The sequence below is a fragment of the Colletotrichum phormii genome, assembly GCF_030913505.1.
Source record: "Colletotrichum phormii strain CBS 102054 chromosome Unknown BDP81scaffold_13, whole genome shotgun sequence".
NCBI classification, from domain to species: domain Eukaryota; kingdom Fungi; phylum Ascomycota; class Sordariomycetes; order Glomerellales; family Glomerellaceae; genus Colletotrichum; species Colletotrichum phormii.
In genome coordinates this window covers 407,899-431,407 of record NW_026851455.1, presented here as the reverse complement: position 1 = coordinate 431,407, position 23,509 = coordinate 407,899, and the positions used below count along the sequence as shown (strand labels likewise).

Genomic DNA, 23,509 nt, shown 5'->3' with positions numbered 1-23,509 from the left:
CTTGGTTTTTCTCACCCGGCCCCTGGGCGAAGTAGACAAGTTCAAGGCGATGAAATAAGAGCATGATCCCGAAAAGATACCAGGACCACAGTGCGTGATCCAAAGAGTCCCATTATCATTATTTATAAACGATATAATGTTTCGGCCGTCCCAATCGTCAGTTGGAGATTCCCTTCATTTCTCTCGTGTCTTCCCCCTTGCCCCTCAAATGAGCTCCCATTTCATGAGGAACGTCCAAGCCATGCCGCACCTCCCCTTTTTCGAAAAGTAGTAGTCGGCCGTCATGCCTCTAGCGTCCTGCCCGTCGATCGAGGTGATCATGGCCACGCTAACGCTCTGGCCCGGCGCGCCGAGGTCTATCGCATTGACGTCGGCCCAGTGCCAGAATCCGTCCGTTTGAATAGGCACCATGTCGTCCTTGCGGCCGTCCCGCCCCTTGATACTGAGGAACAGCAACGGGGGCTTCCCCAAGCCGTGTTTCTCCGAGGTCCAGTGTTCACATTTATTGGACCACTGGAAGCGCACGACTTGACTACTGTAGACGGGTATCTGGAGCTCCTTGGGTTCGACGGTGTGGTCCCAAACGCCTTCTTCGTACGCATGAGTGTATACGATGGGTTTGTCGCCGTGTACTGTGCCGATGTAGTATTCTTCCCAAGACGGTACTCTGCCATCGGGTCGGAAGAAGTGTCGGTCATCGGATGGGTAATGCGATAGTCCGAATATATCGTTCCTCCTTGTAAACTCGTGCGGCTTGAAAGACTTAGTGTAGTCTTTTGTCACATCAGAAACGTTACCGGCACCCCAGCAGGCGTCGAGCAATTTCCACTCCCCGCCGTCGATTCGAACCGCATTCCAAGCATGGCCGTCAGCCTTTTTCGGCGGCGGACGCTCTCCCTTCTTTAGCGCGGTATATCCATACCCTTTTCCGTGGCCCACCACCGTGATACACTCAAGACCCGCGCGAGTAGCGATTTCTCTATACGTGTCTGCATATCCTGAGCAGACCGCTTTGCCCATGAGAATTGTTTCAGCTCCCGAGCGACCCCTGATGTTATTGCCGAAGAAGGCTGCGCAGTCGTAAGCGATATTATGGTGAAACCAGGTGAAAATTGCCCGCGCCTTGTCTGTATGTGACGCGAAGGGTCCGCAGAGCATTTGAGCCAAGTAGCCGACAGGATCATTCCTTGGTAGGGCGTGTATGGGATACTGAGCAGCAACACCATCCGGCCCGGAAAAGTCGCGACAGATGAGACAGTCATTTGCACGCTCAACCACTCTAGCTGAGACCGCCTCGATTTGCGCGGCGCTTGGCCGGGAGCTGAGGGGAACAGGAGGAGGTGCGTCATCATTCGCAGTTGGTCGTCTTCCTGGTAAAGGCGGCCGGTCGTTGCCTTGTTGATCCCGAGCCGTATGGCCGTTTGTCGTCGGGGGCGGTGGCTTAACGTATGCCGATGGTGGCGGAGGTAGTCTTCGTGGCTTTGCCGGTTCTTCTTCCTCCAGCGTCTGTCGGTGGACTTGCTGTGTGGTCGATTTGGAGGTTAATCGTGGGGGTAGTATTGGTCTCTGAGGAGGCTCAATCTGTCGGATTGCAGGCGATGACTTGACCGAAACAAGGGAAAACTTGGGCTGCTGAGCAGCGGCTTCTTTTGCCTGAGCAGCTTCTCGTTCTCTCTTGGTTGGTGCTAAGGGTGGTAGCTTTGCCTGATCCAAGGTGGGAGGCAGCTTTCGTGTAGGGCCATCAATCGAGTGAATCCTAGTTGCTGATACGGTTTGGTTAAGCGAGAGGGACGACAGATTAAAAATCTCGGAAGCGTTCGAGTTGCGGCGAACAGTCAGCTGCTGTGTGGATGGTCTCCGAGGGGGTAGAGCTGGTGAGATTTGCTGGGTCGAAGATCTAGTTGGCAGGGGTGGAGGAGCAATGCGATCCCTGGGGGCTGGTGAAGTTGTCGTTTCGACTTGGGATGAATCGGTGGTTCGTCGCGGTAACGGTGGTGGAGCGGGCTTTGCCGGTGCGGAGGCCTTGTTCGGGCGAGGAGGTATCGAGGGACTCTTCTGCGGCGTGGGGAGCCCATTCGTCTGGGTGACTGGGAGCGTCTGACTGCGTGGAACAGGACGATTTGTTGGCGGTGGTGGAGGAGGAGGCCTCTTGGGCTTTGTTTCTGGTGCTTGGAAGTTCTTTTGCTGATTGAGGGCGGCGATTCGTTCAGCCAAGGAGTTGAGCTTGGGCTCCTCGACGTCGGCCATGATTGAGTCTCGGGACTTGAGTGAGGAAAATCGAGTGAAAGGCGAAAGTTGGTGTTCCGCAGCTCAAAGGGATGAGAAGTGCGGACAGGTGGTTTGTATAAACGATGGATGAAACAAACGACTGTCGATTAGTGGTGTTTACCCCACCAATCCAGTTCGTGTTGATTGCGGCGCGATGTCCCAATTGAGCAATAGGCAGCAGGCAGGCCACTGTGACTGAGTCACGGAGCTCTAGAGGCGATTGGGACTTTTGCGCGGCGGGGTTACTACGAGTGAAGTGATGGTCTCGCTGCTGAGCAAGATCTGTAAAGAGCGGGCGAGAGGGTCGAGCAATCGATCAGGGGTCCGACGGAATAGAAGAGACGAATGGGTTGGAGGGGTATCGCAGACAGTCTTTGTATAAATGTGCTTGGTGTCACGGTAATAGTAGTCGAGGTATCCGTACGAAAGAGAGCAAACTAGACGGGTGACTATCGGTGTGGCCCTGGGGCGGAAACGAATGCTAGTCAAGCAAAGGGTTGGCTGGTAGATGGCTCGGCCACCAACAAGTGTAATCGTACAGCGTATCTGTACCTCTGTACCAAGCCCGGTGTCGATACAGAGATGGGGGGTGGGGGGGTGAGAGAGGTGTTGGATTGTGGCGATGCTCTCAGCCTTCGGGTTGATTGCCGTTGCAAACAAGGCGAGGATGGGAACGCAAGCTCGCCTCAGGTAATGATACTGGAGGCCCAGGCAGGCAACAGGAACGGGGCCGTCTGGTAGGCCCACCGGTTCGGAGGTCGGAGACTGGCAGGCGCGGGACGCGAGAATCTCAGCCGTGACAGGGACGGGGACGGGAACAAGAGCAGACGAGAGAAGGATGAGGTATTAGGGTACAAAGTACGAATCGATGAGGAGGAAGGAGGGGGGAGGAGAAGCGTGAAGAGTCCAACAAGGTTTGCAGGAACCGGGGCCAAATTCGGACTCGACCTGAAGGTTGGTTGCACGCAGCTGTGTCCGTAACGAAGTATCCGTAAAAGGTATGTCCCTCTTCCCAGGTTCGCAAAGCAGCACAAGCGCGCAAACATAGAACAAGAAACAGCAAGCAGCAAGGGGGGCGGTTGGGCTTTGGGGGAGGGGACGGGTATCTGCTTTATTTAAAATAGAAGAGATGGGAAAGACAAAGGAGCATGGGGCCACAGACATGGGAACGCCAGGGCCAGGCACGGCACCCATATCCATGCCTCGCCCCGTCTGAAATTTGCAGTTCGTGTCTACGAATACTACAATCACAGTACCTTAGGTGGACTAGAAACCAGGTATTAATCTGTCCACTACAGACACCTACCTACGGACATGCTGCTCAGCCCAGGACTTTGTACTCCGTACCTGGTTGGTCTGGCCTCGTCTGTACACTACCACTACCTTATGTAAAAACTTAGAATACGGATAGAAGATACTTGTGAGGAGAATGGGAGAAGGTACGGAGTAGGTGCTAAGGTATTCGTGCTAAGAAGGTGGGCTGGGCTGGATCAGTCGGCACAGCCCAGCCTTGCTAGTGGGGGATTGTGGGGATTTCCCCTTGGAGCGGATGCGCTAAGGCTGATCGTCGCCTCAAGCTTGCGCCATGTCTAGCGCTCGACATGTCTCGAATGGCGGCTGCCTGGTGTTGGATTCTTTGCTTCCATCGTGAGAATCCCGTCCATTGTGTTAGAATTGGGCGTCTCCAACGGATAAACATGCCGTTGGAAAGGCCGTTTCAGAGCCCGATTTCGGATGGCTGCAAGCAGCGACTGAGCCAAAGTGAAATTTAGAAGGTATCCAAAGAATTGAGACTTCCTGGTGCTGCCGCTTCTCCACACAGGCGTCATTGCGCCCCGTAAAGAACCCTGTCTACCGCGGAAATGCGACACTAGCTGACGGCAAACGTAAGCTGCCGTGAAACTTGACGTACGTAGTACTTAGCCAAGACTACGTTCCTATTGCCTCTCAGCCTCTGCCTGTACTTAGTAAGTGGTGTCTCCAAAGTAAGCAGAACGAGACACCAAGACATGCCTCCAAGGTATGATATCTTGGTCTTCTCCTAAGACTTTGGCTAATCAATCGACATCCTCTTAACTATGTTACGCAAGATGTCTAGGTGAGATATCGGTTTTCTCTAGCGTGAGGGTATATCTGAATGACAGTCTCATTCACCAATGTTGGGATGTCGGGTAAGCGCAGAGCATCCATCAATGTATGTATGTGACAATGGCGGGAAGTCCTTTCAGAGTGTCCTGCGGAGGACAGCTGGAATACTTGAGCCGGAACCGGAACACGTTGGTGTAGAGGAGAGACCTGTCGTCAGATGTGAGGGACGAGACATGTCTATGAAGGCAGGTATTTATGTCCCCCCGTATGCATACAGTCAGTGGAGATTTATCCTCAAAGACCAGAGGTGAGAGTTGCAAGGTGAAAGAATGGGACGATGATCCTATGGTAGGTACTCCGTAGAGTCTCAACGGCAGGGATGTGGAGCCGGATTAGAGTGCTGCGGGCTGCGGGCTGCGCGTGCTGCGAGCCATCCTTGAGGTCCACGATATACGGGTGGTCCTCGAATGCCAGGATGATAGGCGAGACGCTAAGCCCTTTTCTCTCACTTGCCAGCCAGCGAAGCGCCCGTAAAGACAGTGAACCTGCCATAGCATGCTTAGTCACCATGATACGGAGTACATTAGATGCTGTATTCATGAAGATTCTAGGGAAGGTGCTCGCCCTCCAGTGGAGAGGAGGTGGCTACGACCTGCCGCCCCGTGCGGCGTGCACAGGGAAGGGGACCCCGGGGAGGTCATTGACCACCCATTTACCTGCAGGTGCCATGCCTCTTTTTTTGCCAGTGACCTTGGAGGCTGGAGCCCACCTCATCCCTTTGCGGCGTGCGCTGTCGGTGGGCCGAGGGCGGGCGCATCGTTCGCTGTCTGGCTACCTTACCTCAAGGTAAGGTACTCCGTAGGTAAGTAGGTACCTTGTCCTTAGGTGGCCGCCCCGTCACCTCTCGCCTCGACCACCGGCCACCATCCACCGTGACGCTCCACTGCACCCTCCGCCTCCGAAGACGCCCCTCCTCCACTCCATCCAGTCTCCTGCAAGTCGCAACTTGTTCTGCCCCTGCTCGCCCGCCCGCGCCTTGCCTTGCCTTCCATTCCTAAGTTCCATCTTCCCGTCCACTTGCAGCTTGCCATTGTCCGTTGTTCGTTGTTCGTTGTTCGTTGTCTCCATGTCTCCAAGGGGTTCTGTCTTTTCACCCTCCCCAACATAAGGCAGGCCAAGCCAATACCTACCTACCTTTGCCTTACCTCACGCAACAAAAAGACAAGGACAGACGCAGAGCCGTTGCCGCCTTCTGTTCATTTCTACAAACTCGCTTGTTTCTGTTCCAGATCATCTTTAATTCCCTTTCTGTCGTCCTCTTCACTAAGGTACACTCCCGGCGACCATATCAAGCAAGTTCCACCCATCGCGAATCCAGTTGGCGTATCCGTACTCCCCTTCCTACCTATGCGCCACACTTCGCCCACGATGGATTCAGCCCAGTCTTGCGACAAGGCTACCACCACTGCCTCCGAGCCCGCAACCAAACCTCTCGACTTTCTCGACCTTCCTCCCGAAACCCAAAAGGACATCTTCAGCCATGTATGCCCTCCCGGACGCCTATACTCCACGTCGCAATGCAACTGACCACGTCTAGTGCTGCCAAAGCGACCTGATTTGCCTCTCCCTCGTCTCCAAATACTTTCGCGAACTCGCTGCCGCCCAGCTATACCGCAACTTCCATATCGTTTTCCCCGATGAAGATGATCCATCCTTCGATTCACCCATCGACAGCCTGGCTGGTGGCCTCGACACCTTCGTATCGAGCGAATATGACTATGCCCAGCATCTTCGGGATATCTCCCTCGACACCCTCAGTGCTGGCGACAAGGCCGAAGCTGCATATAAACCATACTTGTACAGTGCCAGCTGCGGCAAGTTCATGAACACATTGCTGTTTCTAGCCCTCAAGAATGCCAAGTCGCTCGAGACCTTCAGGTACGTACGACCGGCCCCCATTTGCGCATCGTCACCACTGACAGCTCGGACACCAGGTGGAACATTCGGGTCGAGCTAAGCCGGCCTGTGTACAAGGCGTTACACCACATTGCGACGCTTAAGAATCTCCACATTCGAATGCAGGCCGGACCGTCCCTCTTCGAGATCCCTCCTCCACTACCGTATTCGACAAACTTGCCGCCGCCTACGTCGACTCAAGGTCATTGGGACCCGTTGCCGGCCTTCTCCTCGATTCCGCCCCCGCCTCCTCCCTTCGCAAGCATGTCGTTGAACGTCCCGCCGCCGTACAACCCCTCTTCTCTCGGCTCTCACCCTCCATTACCGCCGGCGTTGAAGCCGACACCCAGAAGTAGGCGTAGGATGTCCGCCAATGAACCCGCAACGCTGGGTGGGTTCCGGAAGCTGAATTCTTTGGTTGTTCTCGATATCGATACCCTGGATACTATTACGGAGATCAAGTCATGCGTGCGCAATTCGGCGCCGACTTTGACGAAACTGAAACTGTCCTTCTCGACGTATCTCGCTCTGCAATCCCGGAAGCCGCCTCCAGACACCGATCCTGACGATTCCGACCAGGACGATGAATTCCAAGTCGTTCCTCTGCCATCAGCGCCCGGTTGGGATGAAGCGAGTGGACCAGCAAGAGCATTTCGCGCGCAAGAGGAGAGGAAAAGCCAGGAGTCGGTTTTGGGCAGGATCTTTGACGTGGAGCCATTCCTCGCGAAGAAGTCACAGCATCGCAAGAGTCTGAAAGGGAAGGCAAAAGTCGATGTACCTGCTAACACACGTGAGGCTGGCTCACCTGCCGAAGCGTTCATGAATAGGTTGCGGGAGGTCTCGGGTAAACTGATGGCAAGCGTGGCGGAGGGTAATACGGATGATGGGTCAAAGCAAGAGATTCTGGAGATGATCGAGAAAGCCAGTCGGAAATATCTGGAAGCAGAGGAGGCGAAAGCGGCGACGGAGGCAGCGAAGAAGGAGAATGATAACACAACATCAGCTGAAGCGGGGCCTTCCGCTGGCACAGGATCATCCACCGCCGCAACAGCCAGTACTCAGCCGGCTACAAATGTCGAGGCTTCTGGTGCTTCTACTATCAGTGGAGATACCAGCACCAAGGCCAGATCGACCCCGGCAGCTGATTCTAACCCCGAGGATATCAACGTGGAAGAGCCCATTGCTGCTGATGAGGCTGAGGCGATTGAAAAGGTTCAGGCTGTTGCTCCCGAGACGAGTTCGTCAATCCAAGAACCCGTATCACCTACCACGGTGCGAGCAAAGGCCGCGTTGGAAGCTCAAAAGGCGAACTTCGAAACGCTGGTCCTTCGTCTACAGCACCTGCTATCCGAAGCCACAAGTCTCCAGGAGAAACTTGAGGACCTGCGAAACACAACCAGTGCGTTTGACCGGGATCACATTCGATATGCCGAGAATCAGTTGCAGGGCTTCTACCGCGATATCGAGAACGTTAGGTCCGAGTTGAATGCGACCGAAGCCGAGATTCGTGAAGTGGAGAAGCAGGTCAACGGCATAGCCACGACAGCACATGGCGAGGACGAGAGAATCAGCGAGTATATTCGATCTACCAGAGGTGTCGCCCTGCGATCCTTCAGTGTCCACCTCATCCCAGTCAAGGCCTCCGTATTCAAGGCAGCCATTGACGTGCGAGTGCTGAAGAGGCTGACATTACTAAATGTTGGCAATCAAGCTCCCATTTGGACCATGTTGACCAAGGAAAACAAGGCGCAGCCGCTCCCCTTGCGCAAGATCTTTACGGACAATGTCTCCATGTCTTTCCTGACGTTTGCATCGCAACTGGAGCAGATTACCGAGTTGTTCATGCTCGAGCGATCGTCAAAGTACAAGCCTGAGAGCTTCGCGCCCAAGACAAATGTCGTCATGGACCAGATCCGCCGTCTTGTTCTCAAGAAGCATATGCCGACCCTAACTCGACTGATGATCAAAAATGATTCTCAAATGAGCTGGGATGTGGACGAGAAAGCCATGCTGCTCATTTGCAATCGCGGGAAACAACTCGAAGAGCTTGCGGCCTCGCTGGGAATTCGCGCCATGGTAAGTTGTCGAGATGTTGTACATGTTCTGAACTAACCAATTTCCTAGCACACATTCATGCAGCACCTAGGAGGGCTTGTAAACCTTCGAGCCTTGAACGTCATATCGTTTAGAAACGATGATACTTGCGTCTGGGTGATGCGCGAGACCCGCAAGTTCCTCGTCGATAACCTGAGCCACCACCCCCATATGAAGCTCGAATGGATCTCGATCGACGATGACCGGGTTGAGCGCATTATCCGGCCACCACCGCAGACCCCGGCTGCCAAAGCCGAAGAGAAGAGAAACCAGAAGGGCAAGAGTAAACCTGCTGGCTCTGCTTTTGGTGCATTCGGTGGCCCAGGCACCTCCACTGGTTCAGGTGTCCCGGGTGGCTTCCCACCGCTGCCTATGCCAGGATGGGAGACGGATAGCGATAGTGACGACGAAGACACCGATATAGTTGCGAACACCAAGCTAGAAACCGTCGAAGGCGTCCACTTTTATGATGTTTGGGACGTCCGGATCTTCAAGAAGGAAGTCATGGCTGGAAGGCTATGAAAGAAAGCCTTTGGAAGTCTAGGAAGAAACCTTCATGGAGTGGAGCAGAGTAGAAGCGCTGTAAAAGGTGGTGGAAGAGATGTGGACTTGGAAAGAATATCTAGCAGATGAAACGGCGTTTATTGGTTTCGGTTACTTGGATGGGATCATCTGGGCAATACCCGGTACTAAAGGGGATCAAGGCCTGGCGTAACATGGTTCGGAGACGGGTCATCAACAAGGAAGACATATCTTGAGGGACTTCTCATTTGCCCATGGCGTAAAATAGCGAGTTCTTTCTAAGCATTATTGGGCGGGGCTTCTGTTGCCCCCTTTTCCTGTTCATACCATAGACGAGTTATTGTGAGACGGGTGTAGAGTTTGCTATTGTGACTTGTAGACCCTTCCAAAGGCAAACCCAAACCACTCATTCATCTCACTATCCAGACATCCCTTCCTACCTTAGCCAGAGTATCTCTCCAGATAAGTCACCCTTCTTCACCCCCAACATCGAGAGTCAACCTCTCGCATCGCCCTCAGTGTAGTAGTTCCAATATGACAGCCCTGGCACAAATCGATAGTACTCCTCCGAAGAACCCGTACACCGTGTACTTTGGAAATCTACAATTCAAGCGTCTCCTCCACCCTCTTTACAGAAGCTTCGAAGCGCGTCGTTGGCCCTCGCGGTAGTCTTTGATGTTTGGTCTGGTTCTCCCTGAGGAGGTAAGGGGTGTTCCCACTGGTTGCAGTAACCCCTCTGGGCCGAGGAGGCTGGGTAGTTAGGTCTTGGTAGGCGTTTAGGTTGTGGAGATGGGTCTAGGGGACGTAGGTTGTGAGGCGGCGGTTGGGCGTCTTTTAGGGAGAAGGAGGACGATGTTGGAGAAGAGGTTTGTGGTGTGGCACCTTTCTTTTGCGAGGGTGAGGGCGGTTTTACCAGTTGGGGATGAGGACGTTGGAGGCGGAGAGGGTTGCGAGGGTTGATGTGATGTTAGTTTCCTGGTTGGGAGGAGTTGGATGTTAGCTCTCTTGGAGGGAAACGCTGCCTCAACCTCCTCATATCGAGGTCTCTATTCTCAATCCGTGTGGCTACATTTCTTGGCGGTTATATGGTGCTCATGCTAGAATTTTACGCAGTACTCGGTTCGATGTAAGCTATAGGGGGTTAATTATCATTGACCGTAGACTCTTCCAGCACGCAGGCAGTTTGCCCTGAGCAACGGGAAAGACATCTGCTGTTGCTGAATGAGAGAAGTTAAAAAGAAAAAAAGAGACTTTATCATAGGGAATCGAACAAAAGAGTACGCGATTGATCGGCTTGGCTCTGGAAGAACGGGTTCCACTTGGCGCCCCCTAGACCCCTCGGCCAAGTTTCCCAAATCACATCTTGTGATGGCAGGCAGGAGCAAAAAGAGACTTAAACACCGTCCCGCTAGTCGTATACACTGGGATGAATATACGTATGTACGCGGGACTGTGTTTCTCGCCTCAGGGTGCTACCATTTGAGTATTATGTGTTTGCAATGTGTGACAGTAATGTACATATTACTGGCAGTTTTGAAGACACAATTTGAAATTACAGTCGTTGCGTGGAGTTGACCCTTTTCGTTGCTCATTTCCAGGTATCTTGAGACAAACAATCAACTAGCATTTCCAACTTCTACAATAATCACCGTGTAGAGGAACAAAGCTTGTACTGCCGCATTGCGACGTTTTGCTCCCTCAATAACCGCAAAGTCATGTTGAAGATGAGGTCAGATACATTACTGATCAGGGGAAAACATGGTAAGTCAGATTCTTGTTTGGGTATCAATCTTCTCTTCTCAAAACGAACAGCATCTCATGGCTGCTCTACGCCGCTCTCTGATCCATCAACGCCATAATCTCATCCTCCTCGTCTCCCTCGCCAGCCCTCCGCCTAGACTCCCTCTCAATCCCAACCCTCGTAATCATACCACCAGCAAGCATCCCAGTCTCTTTCACCCCTCTCACCCACCCCTCAAGACTCCTCATCCCCACAACCAGAAAACCCAACTCCTCCCTCTCAACATCAAAGACCTCCCACCACGCCACCTCAGGCATCTTGGCCCCGGCCTCCCGGGCGGCGAGATACACCGCCGCCGTCGCGAGCGCGTTGGGCTGGTGCGTCAGGTACAACATCTGCGGGCTCAGCAGCGCCGTATTGAGGTGCGCGATCACCCGACCCGCCACCTGCGCCCTGGGCTTCCCGAGAAAGTCGAGCGCTTGGAGGTACGTCACGGCCAGCGCGTGCGGCAGCGCCACGGCCGTGTCGAAGCCCAGGGCCCAGAGGATCCGGGCCTCGGCCGCCAGCATCCGCGTCTGGAAGGCGGCGTACTCGCCTTCTGTCTGGTAGTACGTCGTCGGGTCTGGGCGGGGCCGCTGCTTCTTCGGGTCGTCGTCGTCTGGTGGCTCGCCGCGGAAGAGGGAGGAGGCTGGGGAGAGGAGGTAGGCGTATACGTTTGAGACGTCTCGGGTTGAGCGTGGGACGGGTCCCATTTTGGCGACTAGGTAGAGGGCTGCGGCGGAGACGTCCTGGGCAACTTCTTGTTAGTGGGACTCTCGAGAGCATATATGGTGCTTTTTTTTCTTGCGACTCACGCTGAATTCTCCTGCCATTGGCGACTCGACGAGCCAGTATCGCGCCAGCAGGACATTTGCCTGTGCCGTTGTCGACTGTGGCAAGTCGAGTAGGACACCGGCAGCCTGTGTTAGGCACTGCGTCGCATAGAAAATGACATCCTGGAGGTCGGCCGGTAGCGAGCTGAAGGAATTGCGCTTGTAGAGCTGCTCGGCCGTGGCCAGCGTGTTGGTCACATGCGCCATGGTCTGCGCCCTCTTTATGTCGTCGTCTTGGCTGTCTTTCGAGGCAAAAAGGCCAGATAATCGTCGTTGCAAGGCTGAAAAGAGTGTTGAAGTTTCGAGGTCGCTGCGATTCCAGTGTCCCTATTGGTCAAAGCTGAGAGCTGTCAGGGTAGTAGGCACGTAGGTTAGGCGCGATGTCTGCCGCGCGTGTGTCGTCACTTCTCTCCCAAGGCGAGACAAAACCCGGAAACAACTAGGTAGGTGCTCCGTACGGAGTACAGAGTCTGGGAGTACTGTGGTAAAGGTACCTAGGTACCCCACTCACCCTCCGCTTCGGCTTAGCGTCCCCACGTCCTTCTGCTTCGCGGGCTTTTGGGTTGGCTCTCCGGCGTACCTGAGGCTTTGAACTGAGGTGGTTACGAACCAATTCAAGGCAGCTGCGTGGAGAAAAGGTCCCCCGGCCTTCTAGACATCACGCTCGCATCCCGCACCAGCTCGCGAACGACACGAGAGCGATTATACGGACCATCACCTACCCACCCGGACTACTACCCTCCCGCCCACGACAAGTACTATTGCCTTTCGACACTGGTCAATGGATGGGCTCATGTGTCGAATCCCCAAATAACCATCTACACCCGCTCCCTCTTCCCCGCATCGGCTTTGTCGGCCAGTCGTGATCCGTCCACGCAACCCGACGACATCATCGATTGCACCCCTTCGCAGACGACGAACCACGACGACAAGGAAACCGCCGTGACCATGGACTACAGCGCCTCTATCCACGAAGAGAGCGGCGCATCGCCCTGGGGAAACTCCCCAGGCTCCTCGCCCCGGCCCAACCAGACCAACTTCTCATCTCTCGGTGCTGACCTCGGCGGCGACCCGGCCGGATCCCCATTCAACTACTCACCAAGCCCCGGCAACGCCACCCCGCAGGACCACCAGGAAGGCTTCGGCGGCGAGCAGCAATACAGGCGACCAGACACCGCGAGCAGCACCCAGTCGACGACTGAGGTGGAAACACAGGAGTCGAGAACCGAAATAGGCTCAGAAGCCCGCTCCAGCGGTGATGGTCCGGGACCTGAGCTGCCTCAAAAGTCGCAAGAACAAGGCGGACCCGCGGTCGCGGGCGGACAGGCTCGTCAAGAACAGCCGCGCAAGCCTCAGCAGCCCCAGTTCAGGCTACAGGCCAAGATCACCGGTCTCGAGCGCACCGGGAAGAAGGACCCCATCTTGCGGTTCGATGTTCATGTAAGGAGCAGCATCCCCCTTTGACTGCTGCCATACGGTAGAAGGTGAATGCCTAACACGTCGTAGACCAACCTCCCGAGGTTCCGCACCACTCAGTACCGCGATGTGCGCCGCTTCCACTCGGAATTCGTCAAGCTTGCGGAGCACCTGATTTCTGCAAACCCCGAATGCCTAGTACCTACCGTTCCGCCCGCCGTGACGTCGGCCGGTGCTGGCACGGACGAGGACGAAGCCCGCGTCAAGGCCTTATTACAACGGTGGTTCAACTACGTGTGCAGCAACGAAGTCCTTATGAGGGACGATGAGATGGTCCTCTTCGTAGAGAGCGATTTCGGATACAGCCCTATGGTCAAGATGAAGCAGCCGGCGACGGGCGTGCGCAGAAAGATTCTGAAGCAGTTCGCTCCCCCGCCGGACGACACTCCGGAGCTCCAGGAGGCTCGTCCGATCGTCAAGCTCTTCTACCTTGGAACCATGGATGCCGGACACAAGGTCGATAAGCTCGTCAAGTCTCGTCGAGGTAAGTCCACGTCAACCCCTGATGAAGCACTGGCGTTCGCAGGTCTGATATCATCTAGGTCTCGGATTGGCTGAATCCGACTTTGGCGTCAAGCTCGGCTCCATGCATATCCAAGAGCCCCATCAGGGTCTCGCCAATGCCTATCGTAAGCTGGGCAAGATCGTACAAACCGTCGGTGACTATCACGCTGCGCAAGCTACTGCGGAAGCCACCACCATTGGTGATCCGTTCCAGTACCACTCCCAGGACTCATTTGTTGTCAAGGAGTCGCTCACAAACCGCCAAATCCTCATTCGCGAGTTCCTCCAGGCCCAAGAGAACACACGTAGCAAGCTCAATGCCGCCGATCGTCTGAAGGCGAGCTCCAACGTAAGACGCGAGAAGGTCGACGAGGCCATTACGGCCCTTGATGACGCCCGTCAAAACGAGACCTACCTTTATCAAAAGACGACTCGTGTCACGCAAAATCTCGTTCAGGAGCGTCGAAAGTGGTTCTCAAGAACGGCAGCGGATCTTCGGCTCAGCATCAGAGAATATGTCATTCGCGAGATTGAAGCGGAGCGACGTGCTCTTGCCGTCCTCGAAAGCGTGAGACCAGACATCCGCGCCATTGACGCATCTGGCGGTCTGAGTCGACTCGGACGCGAGGCTCACCCTCCCATCAGAAGGGCCAGCGTGGCAGCCAGCCAAGGTCCCAAGGGTGATGCATGGAGCGGTGTTCCACGACGCACCGACACGCTCAACCGCAGCGTGTCTGGCAGTCTTATGGGCGTCCCCGAGGACGGTGAGGGCGACGACGGCCAGGGTGCGGGGCAGAACAAGGGCGGTGCAGCGGGCGGCCGGGCGAGCTTGTCCGGTGTGACAGAGGAGGACGACGAGGACCGAGTGGATGCGAGAAACGCGGCAAGCCGATTGGCGACCAGCACTTTCTAATCGAGTCGACCTTGTTTACGAGGCGCGGGTGAACGGGCGAAGCCGCTCCTTGGAGGGGAGGGAGGGAGGGAGGGAGGAGAGGGGGAGAAACCTTGGACCGAGACCTTTTTTGTATGGAGGGGGCTTCGGGGCAGGCACTTTTTTCCAAAAAAGCTCGTATGATGTGTAATGTTGTATCCGTCCTGTTTGTGCTCCCATACACATATATTCCCAAAGTATGAGCCTTGCTTCTTTTTTTTTTGGTTCTAAATCTGGTCTTGTCTGCTCTGCGTTTGACTGTAATTGCAGCCGGTGTGGTGAACTTGATTCGCCTGCGGCCTGGGAGAGAGAGAGAGAGAGAGACAACATTAAAAGAGGGAGGTCCTCGTTGGGGGGCCTATGGCGATGACAGGATGCACTGATGTAGTGTCACGATGAGATTCTTAATGGATGACTCGGCGTGCGTGTGCCCGGTGGCGGTAGGCGGTGAAACGTGACTCTACCTCAAGGTAAGGTAGGCTGGGAGAAAAAAGCCCCTCGGCTGTGACGCAAAGTCAAGTAACAACATCCACGATGCAATGAATGCGCCAGATTATATTTTGTGTCTTGCGTGCCATCTTCTGCCGGTGTCTCTGACTACTGCATCGTCGGACATCCCATCTAGTAAGAGAAAAGTATATAGAAATGCAAACATGTGTGGCAGATGCCGTGTTCCCGCCTCTTCTCGTCTCCCCCCTCACTTACTCGACTTTTCAACTCACCCCGGCTTCGGCTCCGGGATCTTGATGTTTTACCTGTCATTGTCCGAAGGGTGGACGTTGCTGTCTATTGGCTTGGGCTTGTGGTTTGATCGATTAGCGGTGAGGTTGAGGTGTGTGAGTCAAGTTGAAGTGGCTGTATAATACGACCGGGGAGTAATGCGGATGCGGGTTGTGGGTGTAGAGCAAAGGTGCAGCAGGCAGATTTGATGAGTGCCATATTGGCTGGAAGTGCACATGCTAGCTCAGCACTGGAAAGGGGGAGGGGGCAAGATTCACATGTTCTTCGTTGATATAAAGTAATTGAGCGATGATTGAGGCGGTGGCTGCAGGTAAGATGATTTCATTGGGAGTTGATGTTTGTATGTCGATTGGTGGTGTGCTTCTGCCGGTGTCCGGACGACTTTCATTTTCCTACCTATGCTTCAGTCTTCTTCTTTTTTTCTTCTTTTTTTTTTCGCTTCCCCAAAGTGCGTAACTAAGACCTCCATGCTTAGCAATTGATTTGCTTCTTCTTATGATGGACTACCAGCGATACAGTCACCGTCTGGCATCAGTAACCATAGATGGAAGCCTTTCGAGCGGTCTGAGGACTGTCTTGGATGTGTTGTGCCATCAGCGTCTCGGCCGGATTTCTATCCCATGCAATGCAGTTCACCGTTGGAACTCTAAAAAGCATGCCGAGGATGTACGATGCAGATGATCGGGTCTCATATTGCTTTTTTAGCTCATGCTGGCGCCGGTACTTCTTTCCCCTCCCCAGAGAGACGCGGTGTTTTCGCGTTGTCAGCCTGCCTAGACTCTTCTCTTCACTCAACTTCGCTCGAAAATCTGGGTGGCTGACCTGACGCCGTCAGCGTCGGGTTCTGGAACGGAGGCGTCAGCCAGTTTTCTCTTTCCAATCTATCTGGCATTTATCTCAGCGATGCGAGCAGTGTTTCACTCGATTCCAGAGATCCGGTAGATACCCTCGCTGACACGCCCAGGCAGACGATGTACCTGCGGAGAGGTCGTGGCCTGGTGAGGTCGCATTGTGCTATGCTTCCCCAGTCGTCCAATCCGGCTTTTGGGATGGAAAAGATCCGTCGAGATCAATAGTCGTCAGGACGCAAGGTTATTACTCGGCAACTACGTCGGCAGGTGCAACAGCTAAACGCCAGCCTTGGAGCTGAAGTCTGAAGCAAGGAGAAAATCGCCGGTAATGGAATCAATTTTATACGCCGCTGGCAAGCGACACTCGTCGTCGGTACTGCAATGACTTGTTTCCATGCGGCTCAGGAGAAAGTCTGCTGGCTCTAGTGGTGTCAACGTGATTCATTGGTAGACCGGCCAGTAATTCCGTCAGCCGTACTGCTAATTGTCGCTGCTGTCATTTCTGATATCAGAGACCTGACGAGAGTGTCGTCCGAAGAGCTGCCCACGTTCGTCTTCGGATACATGAGTATACGAACACTCTCCCAAGAGATGACTTGACGGGCGTCTCTCTTCGCCTCTCGCATACCGTGAAGGGGACGGTACTGTGCCCATGGGTCATCAGGATCGCAGAGACCCAGCGTGCCAGGCAAGGCCTCGCGCATGGCTTCTCTTCAGGTAGACATGGAGCTCCACTCAACTGTCCTTTGCATGGGCCCTAGGTGATGCCATGCGTTCCGATTGCGTGAGCATGCAGGGTTTCTCCGAAATTGGATGATCGTCTCCAATTTTTGTTCGGGAGTGGGCATCTGCTGGCGGCCGTTAAATGTGATGTCCACGTAGCTTGCGGTTGCGGATATGCGAGATTCTTGTTTCCGTCAATGTCAAGCAAGCACTGACTGAGTCGCCAGATAAACCAGCTCTTGATTCATCCCGCCTCCATCTAACGGCAGAGGAGTAAATCTTGCCCTGTTGAGGGTTGCGTTGTCGGCTTAGGCTCTCCGTGTGATAGTGCACTTGGAGATCACCCGTTTGGAGTTGAGGAGTAGAGTTGCGGGTGTCTCTTCAAGTATCTCGCCCGCCTCAGAGATCAGCGCGGGCGCCGTCCATACTACTACTGTCGACAGAAATAGTACTGAGAACGCCAGATGGCTGTTGATTGTGTCTCCAAGGTTGTGAATGACTGTGAGCTTGTGAAGTTCACAGAGCGCAGAAGATGGCATTGATGTCTCTGGTCCTTGCCATCAAGAGTAGGAGTTTCCGCGTCCGCCTACCAAAACGTTTGCGGAGCGGCATCGATTTCGAATTGAGCGACTTCAAACGATTTTATCCAACGCCCACAATTTTTTGGCCAGGGTCTATATTTCGCCCATTGAGCCATGTCGAAACGGGCAGCATTGCCGCTTGCATCGTCGGAAAACTATCAACTCTCGTTTTGTAGATGCTTTGCTGTGCCCCTATTGGATGTTGAGGAAATACGGGCAAGGCACAAAGACCAGCACTGCTAGAAGGCCGCAGTCTACATCCTTGCTCTGACTCGGCAAAGAGATGTACGGATACTCCGTAGCGGCAGAAACCCGGGCAGGGGTTTGCGTGCCGACTGCGGATGCGTCAGAGATTGCGGATCAGGATAAGGTACGGCCGCCCATCAGTTGGAGCTGTGGGCTTTGAAGGACTTACAAGGGCTGGGTCCAGGACCAGCCATGCAAAGCGCCATGCTATAGGACCGGTAAAATGGAGGTGCACATGCAGTGTAATAGTGTATCCGCATACCATCCATCGGTTGCTCTCTAGAGAATTTGGACCCAATCACTCGACCAGGTTGGCGCAGACCGGAGTGCTGACAGAAACCAGATAGAGGAGCAGTTGCAGTGTCTTAAACATACGCTGTTGTAGATGCTTTGTTCGATAGACTGGAACCAGACTGAAGTTGAGGGACGATTCCTGGGCACCGAAGACGTCACGATGAGGATGCCTTGTTCGGGTCGGTTCAACGATGGGATAAATTATTGGAGGACGCATTGCTTCCGACACGATCTGGTTCGGCCGGTTATAACCTCGGCATCGTGTTCTTTAATCTTGTGCCATCGTTTGTTGCTAAAAAATCATTCTTGCAAGGATAGGTGTTGGTAAGGTAAGGCCCCATCAACTGAGCCGGGGTCAACAGATGGGGCGTCCCCTCAGAGGAAACCACTGGGTTCTTTGCCGCCTCGGCCAGGGACCTTGAGGGCATGCCATCACAGCGGGCCCTGACGTGCAGGAAGGATTGAGCGCGCATATCGAGTTGAGGATATGAGCTCTGTGAAGAGACTTGGCGTTCAGTAGGTTTCTTAGAACGCAACCAAGGCGCGACGGCGAAGTTCTCATTTCCATGGCGGAAGAGAGCTGCTGCTTAGTAGAATACACTTGGCAATGTCTCTCTGGTTGAACACTTGCTGATTGTCTCAAGCGATCGACGTAATGAATGGTTCGATGTCGCGAGGCATGACGCTTCGTTAGCTGGGACGGATGAAGGCTGTCAGTGGCTGGCAGCATCCTCATTCCGCGGAACGAACGGGATGTGCGCCACCGTTGGCCAGGACAGGGTAAGGTAGATGGTGTTCAGCCGTGCCGTACCGCACAACCTTCAGACGAGAGAGTGACGACGGATGGGCGTTCGAGAGCACCAAAGCTGGTGCAAAGGCTTTGGCTCCAATTCTAGAACGTATCCGACGGCTGCTGGTTGATAGGATGGTTCAGCCAAGACGATGCGATGCAGGCGGCAACATCCATGCAGCGCCGTGCGCGCGCGGCCGCGGAGGGAAAGAAGCTCAATGTCCCAAAGCTGCCGATTCGCGCCATTTCAGGACGAGAGGTTTGGCGAGATGACAAGAACGTAAGGTATCGTGTCGTCAAGGAGAAGCGAAGGGGTGTTGGACGGATGAAGTCGAGCGGCACGGTTTCCGTGCATCAGAGGAATTACGTTATAGACAGGGAAAGTCCCTACCTTGGCACCCCGCCATCCGAACTGTTGTTTGATTATGTAATGCTAAGGAAATCAGGGAGGTGGTGCCTTATCCGAACCTTCTCTTCCTTCGACGAGATCTTACACAGAAAACGCTAAGTGCAAAGGCAGGCAAGCAAGCAGGCGACCAGGGATCGTGAAAGGCAAGAGAGAATCTAAAAAAGTTAATCCCTTTAGTTTCTCCAATGGGGTCTATCTAAGGCAGGCAGGAAACTTCCTTCGCACACTTCATTCTGCCTGCCTCTATCGATGCGCGGCAAGTTGAAGTAAGGTACCTTATACGGATACAGCATTTCGCCTCCCACCATTGTAGAAACTGGACGACACATCAGGCAATGATCCATCCTCGCATCAGCGGCATTGCTCTACCTACTACTTTCATCCAAACCGTCATATCACTCAGTCCTTAGCTGCAGCTCTTTACTCGATCATACTGCACAGAGCCCATGTCCATGGTATAGCTCGCACCAATGGCCACAAAGTTGTGCTCAACCCTTCGACCGCCGAGCATCCGACTGGACCCCCTGGGAGGATTCTACGCATTCAACGAGGGCCACGAATCGTTGCTTCGTTGCGAATCTCGTGCGGAACTCGAACCTCGACTAGCCTACTACGTCGTTTCTCCGTCAGAGGCCTGCCCTGGTCTTGTCTCTCACCGTCTATCTCCATATCCATTCTTCCTGCAACTCTGGCACATTCACCAGGGCTTTCATTCATCGCCTCATCTTGGGCTCATTGTCCATCATCTGTCGCAATTCATCCGCGATTGTCCCGTCCCATCTCTTCCTCGGAACCCTTGCAAACAAGATCATGGTACGGATACCTACAGGCGCAGACAGAGCAATTTTGCCCACGGCATCTACCTTGTTCACCACAACTCCTCATTTCCTACCCTCCATCAAGAGCCATGCATCCCCGTTGCAATGACTGCCCCCCCCCCCCCCCCCCCCCCTCCCGGCTGTCCCCTCTCGACCCCTCTCATTGATCCCTGTCATGGTCCATTCTGTTCCGGGCCCTCACTCCCGGGTACCTCACCGACCATACCTTAACTGTCCACTTGGCTCAATATCCCAGTCCTCGCATGCGGCCGTTCCACTGAGCGCGAGAGAGGCAATACCTACAATTTTGACTCCCGCGATTCGCCATCGTCATGTCTTCTTACTCGCTCCCTTCTACCTACCTACCTACCTACTCATACCTACTGACTAGCATAGCACTGCTACCCGATACAGGTATATCCGTCACCGCAACCTGCAACACATGCAGGCAAGGCACTGCGTTCATGGCTATCATGTTGGAGCCCCATGCATGCCGATATCTGTCACCGCACTGACCGCACTGATGCCATCCAGGCCATCCCATCACCAGCCGCTAGTTCCCCATTTGCTCGCTGGCCCCCCCCCCATCTGTGCAATGCTTGGAAAGTTTCGGAAGTGGCTCAACAGGGCCCCTGCCTAGTCACCGCAAAAGGCGAAAAGTTACTTCCATCCGCCCTCCCGCTTTCCATCAGTCCAGCATCGTCAACCAATGCCACAACGATTTCACGTCCAGTGCATACAGCTGCTGCTCAAATGCGGACACCTCCTGGCCCGACGTGCTTCGTTCCCTGCCAGACCATGTACACTACCGCCCGGTATCCCCTATCCCTATCCGTATCCCTTTCATCTCTTCGCCTCGCAAGCCAGTACGATACCGGCCAAGGTTTGTGCTGCTGCCGAACGCTGAGGTGGCTCCGTCGCTAGATGCCTCTTGCATATGATTTCCCGCGATTACATGTACGAAGCTCTTAGCTTGGCTCCGATAACTGGTCGATGTTTGGTTGGGCGAAGTTGGCCAACTCTCCCCATCATAGTCGCCTTCGATAGGTATGCTGATGGCCCGTTGTCCATCCGTCTCCCCATTCACCCAAGATAGCCCCTTGCAACTTTGGTTTATCACCGATTGACACCACCATGAGCATCATTCAGCAGAACGTTGAGAGTGTCCGGGGCCGGGCAAGCACGCAAGCCTATTTAAGGGGTGGGGGGGAGCAACGGCCCCTCGCGCCAAAGTTTCTTTAAAATTCCCTTTATCTCAAGTCTCCTGCTCTTCCGGTTAGCATTTTGTTCTGTCAAGTGATAATATACTTGCCCACCTCACCTCCATCTTCGCACAGGGAATCGTGTTAGCTTAGGTTCCTTACATCTTCATCCCACGAGATAACCCTGTCTATCCTCTCGTGGCCCCCCGTTACCCCCAAACTCCAAATACCAAAGCGAACCTATCAGTCATCGAGACACCCCGCGCCGGTCCCCTCCCGTCCCCCATTCCCAGGACCCTCGCCTTTGTGTTTTCAGCATCTTTTGTGTTGTCGGCACCCCTCATCCGGCACTTGGGCCAATCCCACTCGTCGAGCCCTCCCTATTAGGAAGTTAGGCCAAGCCCCCTTTGACACCCTAACCCATCATCCCACGCTTCACCCCACGCCGCCGGCGTCATCCAGCTTCCATCATGGCCCCAGTTGCAACGGGTGAGATGGCACCAATGCACCTACCCGTCTACAAGTCAAAGTCTTGTTCGGTCACTGCGTCAGTCTTGTATGGTCCTCGGGACTTGCGATTGGTAAGTACAACTTTCTTGGGGGTTCATGGTCATGGATTGTGACGTGGAGAATGTGGGCTCGTCACACAAGCTCCCCCACGTTGATCATGTTGCATCCCTGAGTCCCTACACTTGGATGTGTCAAAGCCGCCCCGCCTTGTAGATGTTAATTCTAACGACACCCGTACGCTTAGGAGACGAGAAGCATTGAAGAGCCGGGTGCGGGGGAGCTGCAGATTGCCATCAAGCGGACCGGTATCTGCGGGTCTGATGTCAGCTACTACAAGAAGTTCGCCAACGGCGACCTCTGCGCGTGCCACCCCCTCTCCCTAGGCCACGAGTCCTCAGGAGAGGTCGTCTCCATTGGACCCCAGGTCACGGGCTTCAAGCTAGGTGACCGCGTCGCTCTCGAGGTCGGCGTCCCCTGCGGGCAGTGCACCATCTGCCGCAAAGGCAGATACAACCTCTGCAAGAAGATGAAGTTCCGGTCCAGCGCCAAGAGCGTGCCCCATTACCAGGGAACACTTCAAGAACGAATCAACCACCCGGCGGCGTGGTGCCACAAGATCCCCGACCACGTCTCCTACGAGGCCGCCGCTCTCCTCGAGCCCCTCTCCGTCGCCATCCACGCCGTCAACAGGGCCGCGCCGGAGCCAGGCTCGACGGCCTTGGTTATCGGCGCAGGCACCGTCGGGCTCCTGACGGCCGCTATGGCGCGGCAAGCTGGATGTTCTGAGGTCACAATCACCGACGTTGACGCCGGCCGCGTAAACTATGCCGTCGAGAAGGGCTTCGCCACACACGGCCACGTCGTCAACACCAACTCGGGCACCTCGACGCCAGCCGACCCGGGCGTCATGACCCCCGCGAGTATCTTCTCCGTCCAAAGCGTACAGAGCAAATTCGACGGCGCCAAATCCCTCGCCGCAGAGATCCTGGCCCTCACAAAGGTCCCCGAAGAACTCGACTCCGACGCCGAAGACGACGGCGTCGACGTCACCTTTGAGTGCACCGGCAAAGAAGTCTGCATGCACACCAGCCTATACGCGACGCGGCCCGGCGGCAAGGTGATCATGGTCGGCATGGGCACGCCCGTGCAGACGCTGCCTCTGTCCGTCGCGCACCTGCGGGAGATTGATATCCTCGGCATCTTCCGGTACGCAAACACCTACCCGAGGGGCGTCCGGTTGCTCTGCGCCAAGGGCAACGGCGGGCTCCCGCCTCTGGACGATATGGTTACGCACCGGTTCAAGGGGCTGCAGAACGCGTCAAAGGCGTTTGAGCTGGCGAGTCGGACGTTTGATGATGAGGGGAAGCTTGTGCTCAAGGTTGTTATTGAGGCATGAGTTGGCCCTTGATGCGTTAGGTAGTCGGGATTTGCGGTCCTCTTTTGGGGGGAGTTTATCAGTTTTTATCAGTGTGCGGTTTGATTATAGATACTACCTTGGATTCTCTTCTTTTTCTTCCTTTATTTAAGAGAGCAAGCGTTGGAAAGTTTGGTAAAATAGCTATGATGATGAAGTTGATACCTACTTAGAGAGCGAGGAGAATTTAGCAAAGGTGATTGGGCCAGCGACGGAGGCCGGGTGGCGATGATGAGCGTGAGGGGGGTCGTTGGATTGACTTCCATTTCCTAGGGTTTCTCAGGACACAAAAAAAAAAAAGAGAAAAGAGAGCATAGGTAGTCTGCAGGTTGATTTACAAAGAAAATGAATCATATGGCCAGTACCCAAGATCACTTCCGTCACATTCCTCATCCCCTCAAAACCCCAAGACTATTATTCTCTACTTCCCGGGAAGAAAAGAATTTGAAGCATGTGCGGTAAATTGTGCCAATTCTGT

At 54.5% G+C, this 23,509-nt stretch overlaps 5 protein-coding genes across 5 annotated transcripts; 3 read left to right on the top strand and 2 right to left on the bottom strand.

Annotated features, from left to right (window-relative positions):
• Positions 1–204: 204 nt before the first annotated feature.
• BDP81DRAFT_450856 (transglutaminase-like superfamily protein) lies at positions 205–2,247 on the bottom strand (the record flags this gene model as incomplete). Its single annotated transcript, XM_060592580.1, has 1 exon — positions 205–2,247. The coding sequence occupies one exon, from the start codon at positions 2,245–2,247 to the stop codon at positions 205–207; it is 2,043 nt and encodes a 680-aa protein (XP_060443703.1).
• A 3,146-nt stretch (positions 2,248–5,393) lies between these two features.
• On the top strand, positions 5,394–9,366 carry BDP81DRAFT_377026 (uncharacterized protein). Its single transcript, XM_060586769.1, has 4 exons — positions 5,394–5,898; positions 5,954–6,294; positions 6,351–8,388; positions 8,437–9,366. The coding sequence occupies exons 1-4, from the start codon at positions 5,764–5,766 to the stop codon at positions 8,926–8,928; spliced, it is 3,006 nt and encodes a 1,001-aa protein (XP_060443702.1). The 5' UTR covers positions 5,394–5,763; the 3' UTR covers positions 8,929–9,366.
• A 1,135-nt stretch (positions 9,367–10,501) lies between these two features.
• On the bottom strand, positions 10,502–11,903 carry BDP81DRAFT_377023 (cyclin domain-containing protein). The gene is made up of 2 exons (XM_060586768.1): positions 11,524–11,903; positions 10,502–11,457 (listed from the first exon to the last, which is right to left on the bottom strand). The coding sequence occupies exons 1-2, from the start codon at positions 11,746–11,748 to the stop codon at positions 10,756–10,758; spliced, it is 927 nt and encodes a 308-aa protein (XP_060443701.1). The 5' UTR covers positions 11,749–11,903; the 3' UTR covers positions 10,502–10,755.
• A 275-nt stretch (positions 11,904–12,178) lies between these two features.
• Positions 12,179–14,494, top strand: BDP81DRAFT_407538 (PX domain-containing protein). The gene is made up of 3 exons (XM_060589022.1): positions 12,179–12,981; positions 13,048–13,501; positions 13,560–14,494. The coding sequence occupies exons 1-3, from the start codon at positions 12,490–12,492 to the stop codon at positions 14,432–14,434; spliced, it is 1,821 nt and encodes a 606-aa protein (XP_060443700.1). The 5' UTR covers positions 12,179–12,489; the 3' UTR covers positions 14,435–14,494.
• Positions 14,495–21,176: 6,682 nt separating this feature from the next.
• Positions 21,177–23,401, top strand: BDP81DRAFT_377016 (alcohol dehydrogenase GroES-like domain-containing protein). Its single transcript, XM_060586767.1, has 2 exons — positions 21,177–21,688; positions 21,862–23,401. The coding sequence occupies exons 1-2, from the start codon at positions 21,578–21,580 to the stop codon at positions 23,011–23,013; spliced, it is 1,263 nt and encodes a 420-aa protein (XP_060443699.1). The 5' UTR covers positions 21,177–21,577; the 3' UTR covers positions 23,014–23,401.
• Positions 23,402–23,509: the final 108 nt, after the last annotated feature.